This window comes from Dipteris shenzhenensis, chromosome 21 (assembly GCF_047967505.1).
Source record: "Dipteris shenzhenensis isolate YYH24624 ecotype China chromosome 21, Dip_SZ_1.0, whole genome shotgun sequence".
Taxonomy (NCBI): Eukaryota; Viridiplantae; Streptophyta; class Polypodiopsida; order Gleicheniales; family Dipteridaceae; genus Dipteris; species Dipteris shenzhenensis.
In genome coordinates this window covers 30,930,213-30,947,004 of record NC_141616.1, presented here as the reverse complement: position 1 = coordinate 30,947,004, position 16,792 = coordinate 30,930,213, and the positions used below count along the sequence as shown (strand labels likewise).

General features: G+C 41.0%; 1 protein-coding gene across 1 annotated transcript; it reads left to right on the top strand.

Moving 5' to 3' along the window:
* The first annotated feature begins 8,167 nt into the window (after positions 1-8,167).
* LOC147888746 (BTB/POZ domain-containing protein At1g01640-like) lies at positions 8,168-9,169 on the top strand. The gene is made up of 3 exons (XM_087392353.1): positions 8,168-8,329; positions 8,422-8,592; positions 8,711-9,169. Exons 1-3 carry the CDS (start codon positions 8,168-8,170, stop codon positions 9,167-9,169), a joined length of 792 nt encoding a protein of 263 aa, XP_087248479.1.
* The last annotated feature ends 7,623 nt before the right edge of the window (positions 9,170-16,792 follow it).

Below are 16,792 nucleotides of genomic sequence, written 5' to 3'. Positions count from 1 at the left end.
AGGGAGGATCTATGTACCACAAGGAGGATGCGTGAATCTTGGCCACAAGAGAGACCAAATGGGCATGTTTTTTTACCTCGTGCACTGTGGATGTTATCAAAGCTAGAGATGGTGACGGTGATGCATGAGGTGTTTGAAGGGAGCCTTTACAAAGAGCAAGAAAAGAGGTGTAGAGCAATTATATGGCTTGAAATCTCATGATTAGCACAAGATGCTCCAAGTAAGTATTTTATGTGCATAATATCTTTTTCCTTTCAAATTTGTGAGTGAATAATTATAAGCAACTAATCAACCACCTCCTCATGGGTTCAATTCATACTACCTACTAGCATTTCACGTAGTGCATCAAAGGACATGAAAGATTGTATTTACAAGATGGGTGAGCTTGTGAGGTACTTTACATGATACAAAATATGATGCGTATCAATGCTCCATGCAAGTTTGAATGCATATTGCTAATATGCTATACTTTTTCATTTCTAGGTATGTGAGCTCAAAGGAAATAGATCCCACCACGCTTGAGAATGCTCGAGTTATATCAGTGGAGGTGGTTTGTTTAGTGGAGGAGACATTTCCATGTTCTATTCTCACAAGCCAACTACATCTTATAGTGCATTTGGTGGATGAGATTGCTATATGTAGTACTATACATGCATGATGGTTGTTCTTCCTCGAGCGCTTCATGAAGACCTTGAAGGTCTTTGTGAGACAAAATGCAAGAATAGCTCTCTCCCGCGACTATGGAGAGATGATGAAGACCTAAGGATGACCTCTATTGTGCCTCAAGGGAAAGGACGCAACAAAGTAATAGACATGGAGTTGCATAATAGTATCAACCTCTATTGAATGCTTAATAGTGATGTGATGAAAAGATGGGTGACAAGATACGAGGATGCAAAGGCAAGAAGACAAGAAGAAAGGGCCCTCTTTCGTACACACCATGGATCTCGTGTGCCATACCCTCAGTATCTAAGAGCATTTCCAAAGGATATTCATGTGGATTGGCTACTTGATGAAATGGATAAAGCAGGGAAAGAAGAGGGGATGCATATCACAATGGAAGAATGGGAGTATGCTAGGGGATGCATGAGCAAGGTCAGTATATAGAATGTTATGCATAAGTTAGGAGCTTTCAATAATTTAGATTGCTTATTTAATTGATTTTTTCTTGGTGTAGTGCACTATGTTCAATGCTATATGGTATGAGGGCAAGCATTTTCAAACACAACGGATTGATGATAAGAAAAACACACAAGATTGTGGCGTCATTGCTAGCTTTGAGGGAGCCAATGGAGCCATGGATGATCATTGTGGCATAATCCAAGATATTATTAAGCTTGAATTTTGACGCTTCTTTGTGTATGTTTTGGATGTAAAGTGGTTCAAGGACGTGGTGGAAGGAGGCCCTAATGCAACAATCAAACGCCATGCAAGTGGCTTTGTAACAATTGACTCCACAAAGTTTTGGCAAGGAAAATAACATGATTGTATTTGTGTTTGAATTAGGTTGTCTATCAACCAATGGTGGATAATAATAGATGGTGGCATGTCATACCTATTATGCCACATTCCAAAGTGATGTATAGTACATTTACTAATATGGAGCATATGGAGGATGATCATGGCCATGGACATAATGATGATCGTGATATGAGAGAGGAGGATGATCATGAGATAGGAGATACAGATATTGAGGCCATTACCCATGAGGACGAGCCTACCATTAGTGATGCTGATTTCAATGAGCACATGAGTAGCACAAGTAGTAGTGGGTTGAATGTATTTGTAGATCTAAACACTTGTTTAGATTTTGAAGTAGATAGTTTGGCAAGGGTTGATCTCATTGAGGATGAGATTGAACCGTAGCCCATCATTGATATTGGCAAAACTATTTTACATATTGTCTCCTTCTCCTCACCTCACTTAAATCTTGTATATGTAGGCTTGCAAAAAAGCATTGATGTTTTTGTTAAATTTATGTGCTTTGGTAATCATGGGCAATGTTTGTAAAGCAATGATGTACACTAAAATCTCACTTTCTGTATTCTCTGGTTTGCGTCTAAATACGCATCTAAATACACATCTAATTCCCAGTGTAAATGCGGAAATAAACGCGCTAATACACGTGCAAATAGACACGCTAATAAATGCAATGTTAGACGGGTTAGTATTTTCTCAGTTTAAATGCACAAATAGACGTGTTAATACATGCACAAATAGACATGCTGATAAACACAATGTTAGATGGGCCCATATTTTCTCAGTTTAAACGTGCAAAGAAATGTGTTAATACATGCGCAAATAGACGAGTTGTTAGATGCGCTATTAGACGCACCCGTAATTCCTCTACTCAAGCAATGCCTATAGACGCGCTCGCTATTTTGCGCATCTACCAAGCGAATCTATAGTTGATTTGTGTTGTTATGAAGCAGTGCAAGCATGAGGTGTCCCTTCTTTATTGTTAGCCATGATTAGATATTGTAATTCACCAAGACTATGGGCCATGTCAACCAAGATGTCGAGCGTAACTCGAAAGGTTTCACGCCGTTCATGGTGAGCCCAAGATGTAGGTTGCGTGGGGCTCCCTTGCAAAGTCTGACCACTGATTGTCTATGTTCTCCCAAGCTACACAATCTGTGGGAATCCTCAATGTGTCATCAGTGGACTGATCAGATGCATGCCGTCATCAACTCCGCTATGGATTTGCATCGAAACATGTGCTGTATTCTAGCAATGATGGGAAAGTGTCTCAAGACCTTTACCGAGATTTGCTCACCCTGCAAGTCATCTCTATATTGTTGTTCCCCACACTCCAGATAACTAGCCAAATTTCCATGCTCACGACAAAAGAGAATACAATCATAACGGCAAGCATGGATGATATAATAATCCATACCCACCATTGTTAGCATCTTCTTCGCTTCATCTCTTGATGCAGGCATGGTATTTGGTGCAGGCAACATCTTTTGGAGTAACCTATTGCAGCTATAACATACCTAGGCTTCAAATAATAATGATTCTCAAACATACACGATGATTCTCAAAACAAACAGTATCCAAATAATGAGACAAATTAATGCGGAGAGCTAACCTCATTAAGGCCGAGACACTTTTATCCAACCACCCATACTTTGCTTTTGCAGATTCAAGATTCAGAGACAAGCCTGTAGTTTTGATATCCTAGAACCCTCGTACAGCTGTGTTGATTGGAACTCTCACATATTGACCTCAGACTCGAACATCACGTGTAGATGTGATGTAGTGCCCCTAAAAATAGAATCCATCATGTCCACCATACCCTCGTCATCATCTAGCACATCCGAGAGACTATACTCTTGCTCAAAGTGTGAAGGTATATGAACACGCTTGCCACCCTCCTCATCCTGTCTCAAGGTTTTGTGTAAATATAAGATCTTGTCTCAAGGTTTTGTGTCGTGTATGCATGCAATATTAATGACGAACTCAAAAAGCATTGACTTACCAATGATCCATTAGCATGTGCACCACCAATGGTGGGTATTGGTTCAAGCTCCTCCCCATACATCTGCAAGTGGCGCATGACAATATGGCGTCGATGTCGTACTTCTCGCTTGCAATGAGTGCAATGACAATACAACCTCTCTGTAAGCCACTCATCCCTTCCATCTACACACCTCCAAAATTACAACACAAAATGCAAGGAAATCCATTAAGATCCAAAAAATAGCCACCCATGAGCTCCTTTTCTCTCTTCTTGGATTAAGTGCCCTGAACCATCATTATATAGCAACACTTTTTCCTATTCCATTGCTATATAGTGATGCTTTTAGGATATTAAGTGTCGCTATATAGCGACTGACCAGTGTCACTATATAGCGACACCTGGGGCTAAAACCTGCAACCCCACGTGACGCTGTCTTTCACAATGCTATTGCAGGAAAAGCAAAAATCTCTCTTCCAACCTTATATTCGGTGACCTCGCATTCCTCCTCTTTCTTTCCCACACTCTTCACCCCTACCTAGCCCCTCTCCTAACACTTGTTCTCCCTCTCTACTCATGCAAAAGGAAGTTTTTCAAAAGGTCAATATTTCCATCGAAAAATGGCATGTGCCTTGTAGTGTAATGTAGACAATGTGCCTCTTGCTTTACTTGCAAATGCTTCCTAAGTTTAATTTTTTATCTTTATTTTACTCCAAGTACATTCACAATTGAGAAATTTCTAGCTTTTGTTAGGCTAACTTGCTTGAAGATAGTATTCCATAGTCTAGTAAGTATAGATGTTGACAAGCTCTTGCAAACTTTTCCTTCTAATGTATTATACAATTCATGCAATTCTTATACACATAAGGGATGATCATCTAAGCATGCTCTCTCCATGTACCAATGTGTAGCTCTTATATGGCATCTTCTCTATTTTATTCTCCACAAACACTTGGATTTTCCTTTCCTTTCGCTACATGACTCGTAGGGAATCTCAATGGATACCATTTCCCATGCATACCTTTGCATACACCAACCTCATGTCTTGATTGTATCTATGGGAGATTGCCATTGGAATAACGTGTCCCTTATACCATGTAGTATGGTAAACTATTATGCTTCTAAGAGTTGACAAATCCTACCTCCCTTTTTTAAATCTCACTAGCACACAAACCCATGGCATAGCCACATGAATCAAATGAGGAGCCATCTGCATTGCGTAAGAACTGAGCTCCTCTTCACGAAATCTATTGAGCATAAAAATATGCCTCTGTCTTTAATAGCTTCTCCTCCATCCCTTGCTTCTCCACCATCTGCACCCCCAACACATTCATCATGTCTTCCACTACCTTCTTCCTGTTAGCCTCCACCAATCCTGAGGGTATCAATACTCAAAGAGAGCCCATAGGCAATTGCCTTTGGCAACAAATGTCATGGAGGTTGTTGACAAAGAGTTTGCCTCCTTCAAAAAGTGTTATTTAAAAAAGAGGTGTTTAATTTATAGTGCTTTGATTTCCTCATTGGAAAGAAGTGGAGCATCATTGCACAGACCAAGAATTGGACGTAATGATATGTTTAAAGGCTAAAAGACAAATTTGCTGCATGGCAAGCTCTGAGCTCTATTTTCAAAAATTGGAAACAGAAGTCGATGAGAGTTTAAAGAAACAATTAAACAAATTCGTAGGAATGTCCATAGAGGGAAATGATTAGCTAAAGTATAATTAATCAGATTGACTGGGATGTCCATAGGGGGAAATGATTAGCCAATTGGGTCCCTTCTTGCAATGTTGTTTTCTTTTTCTTCACCGCAAGACAGGAGATTGGAGTTTTACCATTTATGACATTAGTGCCAAATCTCGCAGAAGGTCTATTGCGATGTGCGTGACAATTGATTTTCTATGCATCATTTAAAAATTCTTGCTTTATGCAGTTAGACCAGATGAACGAATTGCATGATGAATGAAATGCAAACAAGTTGAGATTTTTGGAATCACACCTAAATGGATCCCTAAACATGGAGAAAAAAAGGCATTGATTATTGTACATTTGAATAAAATTTAAAGGAGAATACCAAAAACGAGGTAGAGCAAAGGCTAGAGGTTTGCAAAGCAACTACAAGAACACGAGCATGGAAGAGGAGAATAGAATTTCATCATTGAAAGAGGAAATGAATTGAGGATTGATACATTGACATGGGGAAAAATGAAACGATAACTATTCGGGTGTAGGAGATACATCCAATGACAATGTATTATGTAGCCATTGATGGAGCACTTCAAGAAAGGCTCCTTCACCACCACTTGGGTGCCCTTCAAAAACAGCTTATGGACAGTTGAGAAGTCCCTGTGGGAGGAAGTGAGAGCAACATTTTAGATGGAGTGGGAGCTCCATTTTTAATAAACAACCTGAAGGCCTTCGAATCGTCATTCTTGTGTTGGACATCCAAATCCACACAAAGAAAGTCCTTCGCATACAGAGCATACAATTGTCTCTCTCCATTGTAGCCTACCATGCAAATTGTAACTTCTGCTCTACTAAACGTAATACAATATCACCCCATCTTAATGCGATTCATCTGGAACTGCATCCACATGAGAGCTTCAAAATCATTCTGCACTACCCCAGGTTGGTTCTACCCATGGGTTGATGCTGATGAGAAGGAAACCATGGAGAATCATTACGGGAGCGAAGTCTATTGTAGGGTTATAACGACGCTACTCACAATAGAGGATTGACATGGCACATTTGAAAGAGTAGCTTCCCGACCATGGAGGGTGAATCTAATTTCATAACCGATTTCAATCTAATGATCGAGATTGGTTGGATTAAATCCAAAGGCTCACATCTTTAACCTATTAACTGTGGACACCCCCAAAAAAAGAGAGAGGACACTTGGCAGCTTAGAGGAGAAGACCCTGCCACGTGTCACAAAGAAGGAGCTCTTGGATGGAGGCTTGGAGGGGGGAGGAGGTGGAAAGACAAGAGGGGGGAGGAGGTGGAAAGTCAATGGAATGGAGGAGATGGAACGTCACCTTCGGGAGGAAGGAGGAGATGGAAGGTTAATGGAATGAAAGGAGGAGATGGAAGGTCTCAGAGCCATGGGTTAAGACTTTGCCAAAATTTCAAAATCCAATGCAAGTATGCAAGGTGAATTGATTAGCAATTTAAGAATTAAAGATCCAGCTTCAGATGGGGAGTGGTTGAGGATGGTCATGCATCTTTGTCCATGCAAAGCATGGGTTTAGTACTCATCTCTCCAATGGTCCTCCCCCAAACCTCTCCTTAATAGAGAAAAAGATAAATATAATTGACTCAATTCTCAAAAGCTTTATCCCAATATTGGGTCGTAATTCAAAGATGCTTGTGCACTCTTCTATCTCACACAAACAATCAATAGTTGGAAGTTCTTGGACTTTATTCAAAACAGAGTTACTCTCAAACTTCCCTGTGTTTGGTTTAGGCCCCTTGAACTTCTACCCCGCTTTACAAAAAGAACCTAAGCCCGTTATAAAGGAACGACGATTGAATCCACATAGAGTTTTTATCGAAATAGACTTCTGCTAAACAAAAAGACCAGAAGACAAGAGGGGAATGCAAATGAAATTATACGACATAGGGAAAACAAACGAATGGAGAATGGAGTGCACTAGTTTTGTCGTGGAAGAGACCATGTAGAAGGACGCAAGACCTCGTCATAGGTGCTGAATAGCGCTACAGTTCCAAAGCATTCGACGCAAAAGTCATGACGGGTATTTAAGGATACAGATTTCTAGTTCCTGGTTGCCAGTCATCTACTTTCTTTGCGTTAGTACTTCCCTCTGTAAGATTGTCGTTTGCGGTTCTAAAGGTGTGGATTCTGGAACATATTGGTGGGGTAGACATATTCAATAACGACCCCACGCCCTTCTGTTGAAGATTCATCTTCGATCGGAGGAATTATAAGATTTGCACGGACTAGGCTGAATAATTATTTCTCACCTGAGGGTGGATGTTAGCTAGATAGCAAAGTTTCTTTGATGTATCTGCTGAACATCTTACCCGGTTATTGCTGTATAAAGGTCGTACATGTCCAGGGCACAACAAGACAAAATAGCGCCATCCTTAATGTTCAAAGGATGATTGTAGCTGCGGCTGAGACATCTATGGAAGCTTAGCTGAGTTTGAAGAATGGGTAGGATTGGACTTAAATCAACCAAGTTTAGCTTCGGTTCGACCTTCTGCTCACGAAACCGTCCATCAAGCTTGGCGGGCAGTTGTTCAGCTTTGTTTTAAGAATAGAAGAACAGTTACAAGCCTCAGATATGAAGTTATATACTCGTGTTGATTTTCGAGTGTCGACTCTAGAGTAAGCATGAAAGAACGCAGTGGAAACAGGCAGATGCCGGTTTGCGGGAGTGGGCTTGAAGCGCTGGCAATTTGCTGAAAACCAAAATGCCGATTGGTTGGGCTGAAGCTAGGGCAAACATTTGCAAGGCCTGGGCAATAAACTACAAAAACATAAAGCATCAAAATGAGCAACGTTCCACAATGCTCGCAAATCCGCAAATAAGTAAGGGGAGCAGCCTTTATTTAATGCTCAAATTTTCGCGTAGCAGGCGCTCGACCTGATCCTTTTCCGTCCCGACTCACCATGGATAAACCTATAAATAAAGAAGTTCGAAGACGGTCCGAAAGTGACTAGACCCGCTCGCACCCCTGGAGATGACCATGGCGTGCTCGGTTTGTGACCCTCGGGGGGACGGTAAGGCCCTAAGACGCTACAGTATATGTAACCGGTGTCTTATCGGTGCAAGAGTGCTGATCGAACTGGGCAAGAAACTCGAAACGAGGGAGAGAACTTCCGAGGGCATTGAGTTATTGGGACAAAAGGTGAGTCCTGACTCGTGACTAGCAAAGTAAGCTAGTATCATTCGAAGAGAGATTGTCATAGTATAGGAGTGAGTGTGTCATGATGTCAACAGGGTATATTCCAAGACACGTTCAAAGTCATCGAACGACATGTACAAGCCACGGAAAAGCAAGTGAAATTCTTGCAAGGACGGGAAGAGCAGGGCTTGGACGACAGATTGCCCAGAGACCTGGAGCTCGTGAGTGCGGATGGGCAGTCAATTCAGGCAAATGGCTTCGTTCTGGTCAGCCTCCTTCCGCTTGATATGAACTCGCCGTCTAATTTTGCTAAAGACAACCTCCTAGATCCTATAGTTTGAACTTTCAGCAAGTCACATGCTTCTTGGGCCTCGGTGATTGCAGGCCATGAGATCTCCCGTTCTCATTTCCAGGGCTCTCGTGAATATCAACAAGCGATGGATTCCCATTCCTGGCATGAGTCGGACGGAGGTGCAACACCTAGTGGACTTCATCAATTTTGGGCACCTCGAACTCCACGTGCTCCAAAACCACGCACGTGCACTACTTCTAGCAGGCAACAAATATAATATACCGCTTTTAATAGACATATGCCAAACTCACATTCTGGAAACGATGGATCCACTCGATGTCTTGGAGTTCGCCGATGGGCTTAGTTGTCCGAACTTGCTAGAGAAGGAAGCGATGCATAGGATTGGAGCCAATTATCAAAATGTGATTCTCTCACAGGCCTATCATACCTTTACGATAAAGAATCCAAGGCTTGGTGTACGAGTTGCACGCTCGAGGGCTAGGAGACATCTCAGTGCTTTTAATATAGCTTGCTTACCAAATCCAACCTAAATGGCAAGCCTATGGAAATGTCGGCAAGCTCTCGTACACTGCTTCTAACTCGATTTCTTTGTGGCCCTTCTATTGGTGTATCATTTGGCCTAAGGCCTTATCCTACATACATTATACTTGCTCGTTTGTTATAGTGCTCATTTCTCTTTTCTCCTCCTTTTTTTTCTTATTTCAAATGTGAGCAAATGGTTTGTTGGAGTATTACTTATAGCATTAACAATACTACCCTGGTATGTGAATAATATCAGCCAATAGTATGTCTTTTTCCAAAGAAGAATTTCCTTTCTTGTGCCAATTTCTTCAATGCAAAAGGCCTTGTAATAGTTACAAGCTCTCTTCACGAAATTGTTCCCCTCTTTATTAGATCTAAATCTTTATATATCTTGCATGGACCATACTTTAAATTTTTCTAAGGTGTTAAACATTATCTAGAGATATTGGATTGATGCATTTCTATGGATTCTATTCACTTTATTTGTTAAGATATAAGTTTGGAGACAAGAAATAGATACATAGGTATTAGAATTATAATAAGAAAACCATTGGGAGATAGAAGAAGTAAGTCTATACAATCGATGAATGACCGGCTTCAACTACAATGCAAGTTACATAGTTTAAAACATAGAAGCCTCATTCGATCATACTATGGGCAATGCGCTTGATATGCTTATGAACGATGGTGTGAGTGCTAATTAAAATCTTAAATGAATTGCTACAATAACAAGTGGACGTTACATCCTCCCCACATTATGCTCGTGGGAGTTCTAGTCAAGTTATAACTAGAATGTTTGTAGAGGCTTCTCTACAATCTACTTCATGAAAGAGAGAAAAAAATGGTAAACACATGCATTTCTCAGCCTAGAATGGGAATTTACAATCAAACTGCATAACTATGTGGAATGGTGTTTTATCTCATAAGACGAATTTCAGAGGTGCACCACATATAGGGGACAGTAAGGCCCAAAGATGCTTTAATATATACAGATAGTGCCCTATCTTACTACTTCTTTAAGGAAGGGTTGCCACATGGAAGGAGAGTGGAATGTAGGAGAAATCTACCATGTGGTAAGAGGAGGGGAGAGGTTGGACAGGCCGAGAGATGTGCCATGTGACATGCTTCCTTGAGATGACTTGCCAGAATGGCAAGTCCTATGTTTGACAACCAGTGGCAATGGGTGTGATTCATGAGCTTTGGATGAAGAACATGCAACCCACTAATTCAAAATGCACAAATCCAACATTCAGGTGCCTACAAGACTTAGCTCAACAAAGTAGTGGATAGGTAGAGCTCAAATTGCAAGGAGTCTACTTCTTCTCATTTAATTTATTGTTCTATTACTTTTACTACAGATTGCATGCACTTTATCTAACTCTCATAAATTGAGCCCATAGTAAGCTATGATGGGTCGACTTTCCATAGACAAAGAGGCAACATGCATGTTTTACATAGGAGCGAAGCTATGGTTTATTGAGATGGAGGCCATGGGAGCGACAATCGATTAGGTTGAGGTGGCTTCTCACATGGTATAAGTCTACTCCTACTTGTAATATCACTTTCTAAATTGATTTATTCTTTAAGTTCTAAGCTAATTTTCAATTAATATGGTTTCACTCTTAGGGTACAAGCTCGAACGTCCCATCAACGAAGGTGAGCGATGATGAGATGAGGGATTTGGCTTACACAACTTCGACGAGGGCTAGGGATCAGGTGTAGCTCACGAGGGCTAAGGATGAGGCTGGTGTGACCATGACAATGATGAGGATGATAAGGATAATTCGGATGAGTAGCTATAGTAGTACTTAGTAGATACTTCGTCATGTATATGATTTTGTATGTCGACTCGTTTGAGCGATTTTGTACCACCCTTATTGAAAGGGTAATTTTGTAACAAACAATGTTGTATGTCTTTTGCAAGTATATGCTTCTGTCTCTCGGCTCATTTGAGCGATTTTGTATCACCCCTTTCACAAGAGAAAATTTGTAACAAACAAGGTTTGGGAGTTTTATCTCGCTTGTGTGCTTGTAAACATTCTTTTGTAATTACTAAAAGAAAGACATTATTGGAACAAAATAGGGCTTGTTATGGCCCTGTTTAGCCCTACTAATGTTTTTTTTATGTTTCTGTAAAGCGTCACTATATAGCGAGGCTTTACCACTGTCGCTATATAGTGATGTTTACCAGAGTCCGTATATAGCAATATTTCTTTTTTGATGCTAATAGCAACATAAATACCTACTTTTGCGCTCATTAAAAAAACTTTTTAGTGTAAAAAAGATCAGTATTTCCATCGAAGAATGGCCTGTGCCTTATAGTGTAATGGAGACAATGTGCCCCTTGCTTTACTTGCAAATGCTCCCTAGGTTTGATTTTTTATCTTTATTTTATTACCAAGTATAGTCACAATTGAGAAATTGCTAGCTTTTGTTAGGCCAACTTTCTTGAAGATAGCATTCCATAGTCTGGTAAGTATAGATGCTAACAAGCTCTTGCAAATATTTCCTTCTAATATAGTAAGGAATGAGATTCTCCTCACGAAATCTATTGAGCATAAAAATATGCCTCTATCTTCAATAGCTTCTCCTGCGTCCCGACTCTAGAGTAAGCATGAAAGGACGTAGTGGAAACAGGCAGATGCCGGTTTGCGGGAGTGGGCTTGAAGCGCTGGCAATTTGATGAAAACCAAAATGCCGATTGGTTGGGCTGAAGCTAGGGCAAACATTTGCAAGGCCTGGACAATAAACTACAAAAACATAAAGCATCAAAATGAGCAACGTTCCACAGTGCTCGCAAATCCGCAAATAAGTGAGGGGAGCAGCCTTTATTTAATGCTCAAGTTTTCGCGTAGCAGGCGCTCGACCTGATCCTTTTCCGTCCCGACTCACCCGCTATGGATAAACCTATAAATAAAGAAGTTCGAAGACGGTCCGAAAGTGACTAGACCCGCTCGCACCCCTGGAGATGACCATGGCGTGCTCGGTTTGTGACCCTCGGGGGGACGGTAAGGCCCCAAGACGCTACAGCATATGTAACCGGTGTCTTATCGGTGCAAGAGTGCTGATCGAACTGGGCAAGAAACTCGAAACGAGGGAGAGAACTTCCGAGGGCATTGAGTTATTGGGACAAAAGGTGAGTCCTGACTCGTGACTAGCAAAGTAAGCTAGTATCATTCGAAGAGAGATTGTCATAGTATAGGAGTGAGTGTGTCATGATGTCAACAGGGTATATTCCAAGACACGTTCAAAGTCATCGAACGACATGTACAAGCCACGGAAAAGCAAGTAAAATTCTTGCAAGGACGGGAAGAGCAGGGCTTGGACGACAGATTGCCTAGAGACCTGGAGCTCGTGAGTGCGGATGGGCAGTCAATTCAGGCAAATGGCTTCGTTCTGGTCAGCCTCCTTCCGCTTAATATGAACTCGCCGTCTAACTTTGCTAAAGACAACCTCCTAGATCCTATAGTTTGAACTTTCAGCAAGTCACATGCTTCTTGGGCCTCGGTGATTGCAGGCCATGAGATCTCCCGTTCTCATTTCCAGGGCTCTCGTGAATATTAACATGAGCTCGCCGATGGGCTTAATTGTGTGAACGTGCTAGAGAAGGAAGCGATGCATAGGATTGGAGCCAATTATCAAAATGTGATTCTCTCACAGGCCTATCAGACCTTTACGATGAAGAATCCGAGGCTTGGTGTACGAGTTGCACGCTCGGGGGCTAGGAGACATCTCAGTGCTTTTAATATAGCTTGCTTACCAGATCCAACCTAAATGGCCAGCCTATGGAAATGTAGGCAAGCTCTCGTACACTGCTTCTAACTCGAATTTTTTGTGGCCCTTCTCTTGGTGTATCATTTGGCCTAAGGCCTTATCCTACATACATTATACTTGCTCTTTTGTTATAGTGCTCATTTCTCTTTTCTCCTCCTTTTTTTTCTTATTTCAAATGTGAGCAAATGGTTTGTTGAACTATTACTCATAGCATTTACAATACTACCCTCGTATGTGAATAATATCAGCCAATAGGATGTCTTTTTCTGAAGAAGAATTTCCTTTCTTGTGCCGATTTCTTCAATGCAAAAGGCCTTGTAATAGCCACAAGCTCTCTTGTTCCCCTCTTTATTAGATCTAAATCTTTATATATCTTGCATGGACCATACTTTCTTTTCTAAGGTGTTAAACATTATCTAGAGATATTGGATTGATGCATTTCTATGGATTCTATTCACTTTATTTGTTAAGATATAAGTTTGGAGACAAGAAATAGATACATAGGTATTAGAATTATAATAAGAAAACCATTGGGAGATAGAAGAAGTAAGTCTATACAATCGATGAATGACCGGCTTCAACTACAATGCAAGTTACATAGTTTAAAACATAGAAGCCTCATTCGATCATACTATGGGCAATGCGCTTGATATGCTTATGAACGATGGTGTGAGTGCTAATTAAAATCTTAAATGAATTGCTACAATAACAAGTGGACGTTACATCCTCCCCACATTATGCTCGTGGGAGTTCTAGTCAAGTTATAACTAGAACGTTTGTAGAGGCTTCTCTACAATCTACTTCATGAAAGAGAGAAAAAAATGGTAAACACATGCATTTCTCAGCCTAGAATGGGAATTTGCAATCAAACTGCATAACTATGTGGAATGGTGTTTTATCTCATAAGACGAATTTCAGAGGTGCACCACATATAGGGGACAGTAAGGCCCAAAGATGCTTTAATATCTATATCCGGTGCCTTATCTTACTACTTCTTTAAGGAGGGGTTGCCACATGGAAGGAGAGTGGAATGTAGGAGAAAGCTGCCACATGGTAAGAGGAGGGGAGAGGTTGGATAGGTTGAGAGATGTGCCATGTGGCATGCTTCCTTGAGATGACTTGCCAGCATGGCAAGCCCTATGTTTCACAACCAGTGGCAATGGGTGTGATTCATGAGCTTTGGATACAGAACATGCAACCCACTAATTCAAAATGCACAAATCCAACGTTCAGGCACCTACAAGACTTAGCTCAACAAAGGTAGAGCTCACCTACTTTGTAATTTAGAGGTCAACCAAAGCTTTTTTATGTTTGCAATTTTTGCATTAATGTTTTGGCTCGGGGGGGTCACTATGTATAAACCCTCTATATCACGTGCGTTCAAGGCCTATTTCTAAAATCCCTTATCTGTAAATTTTTCATGTAATGAAATGTACCCCTTTTCTATACAAATCTGTAAATTTTTTCCAAAACTAATTTAAATAGTCCCTTATGTATATTTATTTCTGTAAATTTTAGAAAATAAAAAATATCCTTCTGTTGAACTCACGTGATAGGATTACATATGATGAGTGACACCCCTGAGTGTTTTGGCCTCCTATTCTTTTGTCTACGATACTCTAGGGTGGACGAAGGATCTAAAGCAACAGGTTCATTTCATCCCGCATTTTCTTGCTAAATCTTTGTTGGTCGAGAAATCCAAATGGCTAAGGGATATGTTGTTGTATGAGAAGGAGCTTGGAACTCTGCTTTGTTATTTTTCCTAGAAATGCCTCCTGAAATAAGTAGGGGCGATGTCACTAGGGTCCAAATAAGAAGAACCGTGCCAAAGGGATGCACTACAATGCAGTTATAGGCAATTGCAATAGTGTCTAGAAAACAAAATGTCAAGAAGAAAGCACCACAAAATAGGTAGCCATGAGCACGAAGTTACACACTTGCAAAACCATGAAGTGCTCAACATCACCTCGGTTGACGGATAGAACTCAAAGGATAGTATACTGAAAATACCAATTGAATGCTTACAAAATTAACACCTTCAACGTGTTAATAGAATGAATCTACACTATAGCCCACAGTTCGTGACATAAGAGCATATATCACATGTGCAGTGTATAGTGCTCCTTTGTTGTCAAGGTAGAAAACACCCACTAGGCCAACACATGCCTAAACAAGACAATGGAGAAACCCTTCTATTAGAACCATTTGCCACTACAGACCCCCTTCAAAAACTCAAGTTGTAAGAATGGATTCTTGGGTAGGGGAGTTGCAAGAATTACTTCTCTTGTAGTTGATTGATGCATGAAGGGGAGCACTGTAATGGCCCAGTAGAGCCAAAATTTCAAACTGATTGTGAGTCCCTGTGGGTTTTGCACTAGGTTGTGAGATGCTATAGATCCTTCAACAATGCCGTCAGACCACCAGAGGACCATGTTGATCGATCGCTGTGAGAGCTCAAATGTGATATGCCACCAACCTAGAGAAGATCCAAATGGAATACTATTGATGCTCACATGTTGTCCGACGAGAGAAAATATACCCAGGCTACTAAAGCAAAACACGGAAGGCTTAAATGTCTTGAGCACATGAAACGAGCTGTTGCACGATGAATTGGGTAGGAAACCAAGTACTGATTAGGTGACTCTTATCGTTGAGCTAAGATTTGATGTAAGTCCGCACTGTGATCTAGTATCCGTGAGAATTCAAGTACCCAAAAGAACAGGATTACCATGAAGAAAACAAGCTACTAAAAGCATGCGGAGTCAAACACAAGTACACTCAGCCAAGGGTACCAGACCAATATGTCTACACAACAACAGCAACAAATATCCACTTCTTAGCTCACATTCTTTGCATAGCTAAAGCCAAGCAGTGACTGGCTTGACCATAAAGCTAAGGGGCTTGATGAGAAACCTGATCAGCTTGTAGGACTTTACCAAGAATAACCTCCCAAACTAGCGAAAAGGATTGATAAAATAGATGTGGTATATATGTCATACAGAGGCTGTAGGGTATATATGAGCCAAAAAAACATTGAAAAGCATGTATACAGTTATGTTGGTGATAACTAAATGGGTGTTGAGCAAAGACAAAAAGCAAGGATTTAACAGTCTCTGTCTCTTGCCCAAACTCTTAAACAAAATTTATGTACCTCTGTCTAAAAATAATCAAGACTTACGAGTAGCAGGAAACATTTCGCAATGTCTCCTCTTACAAATGTCAAGCAGAACCGCAAAACCAAGAGCTAGCCATCATACTTTAAAAAGGAACAATACATATGCCAGAGTAACCGGGCATCTGAGGGGAAACAATACATACATTGAAAAGGAACATACATCCAGAGACACATGAGGGGAAAACAACAATCAGATTCTTAGGAATTAAGGAAAATTTTTTAGGTAAATGATTGGATACCAAATGTCCGTATGGAGAAAAGTGAATAAAAGGACAATTCAGGCACGTACTAGTTGATCTAATACCATGTTGGATGCAATTCAAGAAGACTGCAAGAGACTAGATACTCCCAAGATGTTGGGCACAACCACGAGTGATAGCACTATGACATGTGGTAGTGTGGTCTGATGACTACTGCAATGGGCGTAAGGTAGTTCTACCATGTGGCAAAGGTGTGGCGTAGTCTGCTCTGTCCAACTGATGTGGCACTCTCCAAAGGACTTTGATTCCACTCAGGCAACACCTTAGGGGCCTATCCCCATGACGACCCCTAGCTCAACTCCTCTCGGACGTAGCACTGTGACTACCCCTCGAGAAACTCCTTTGCTAGTTCCCGATGGCTTTGTCGGGAGTCCCGACGAGTTTGTCCCATAGATGACCAATGCAGAGGCAGCAAGATTCTT

Coding starts and splice junctions, on each gene's coding strand:
- LOC147888746 (XM_087392353.1), top strand. CDS start 8,168: ATGGCGTGCTCGGTTTGTGACCCTCGGGGGGACGGTAAGGCCCTAAGA. Junction 8,330..8,421: donor TTGAGTTATTGGGACAAAAG/GTGAGTCCTGAC, acceptor TGATGTCAACAG/GGTATATTCCAAGACACGTT. Junction 8,593..8,710: donor AGGCAAATGGCTTCGTTCTG/GTCAGCCTCCTT, acceptor CGGTGATTGCAG/GCCATGAGATCTCCCGTTCT.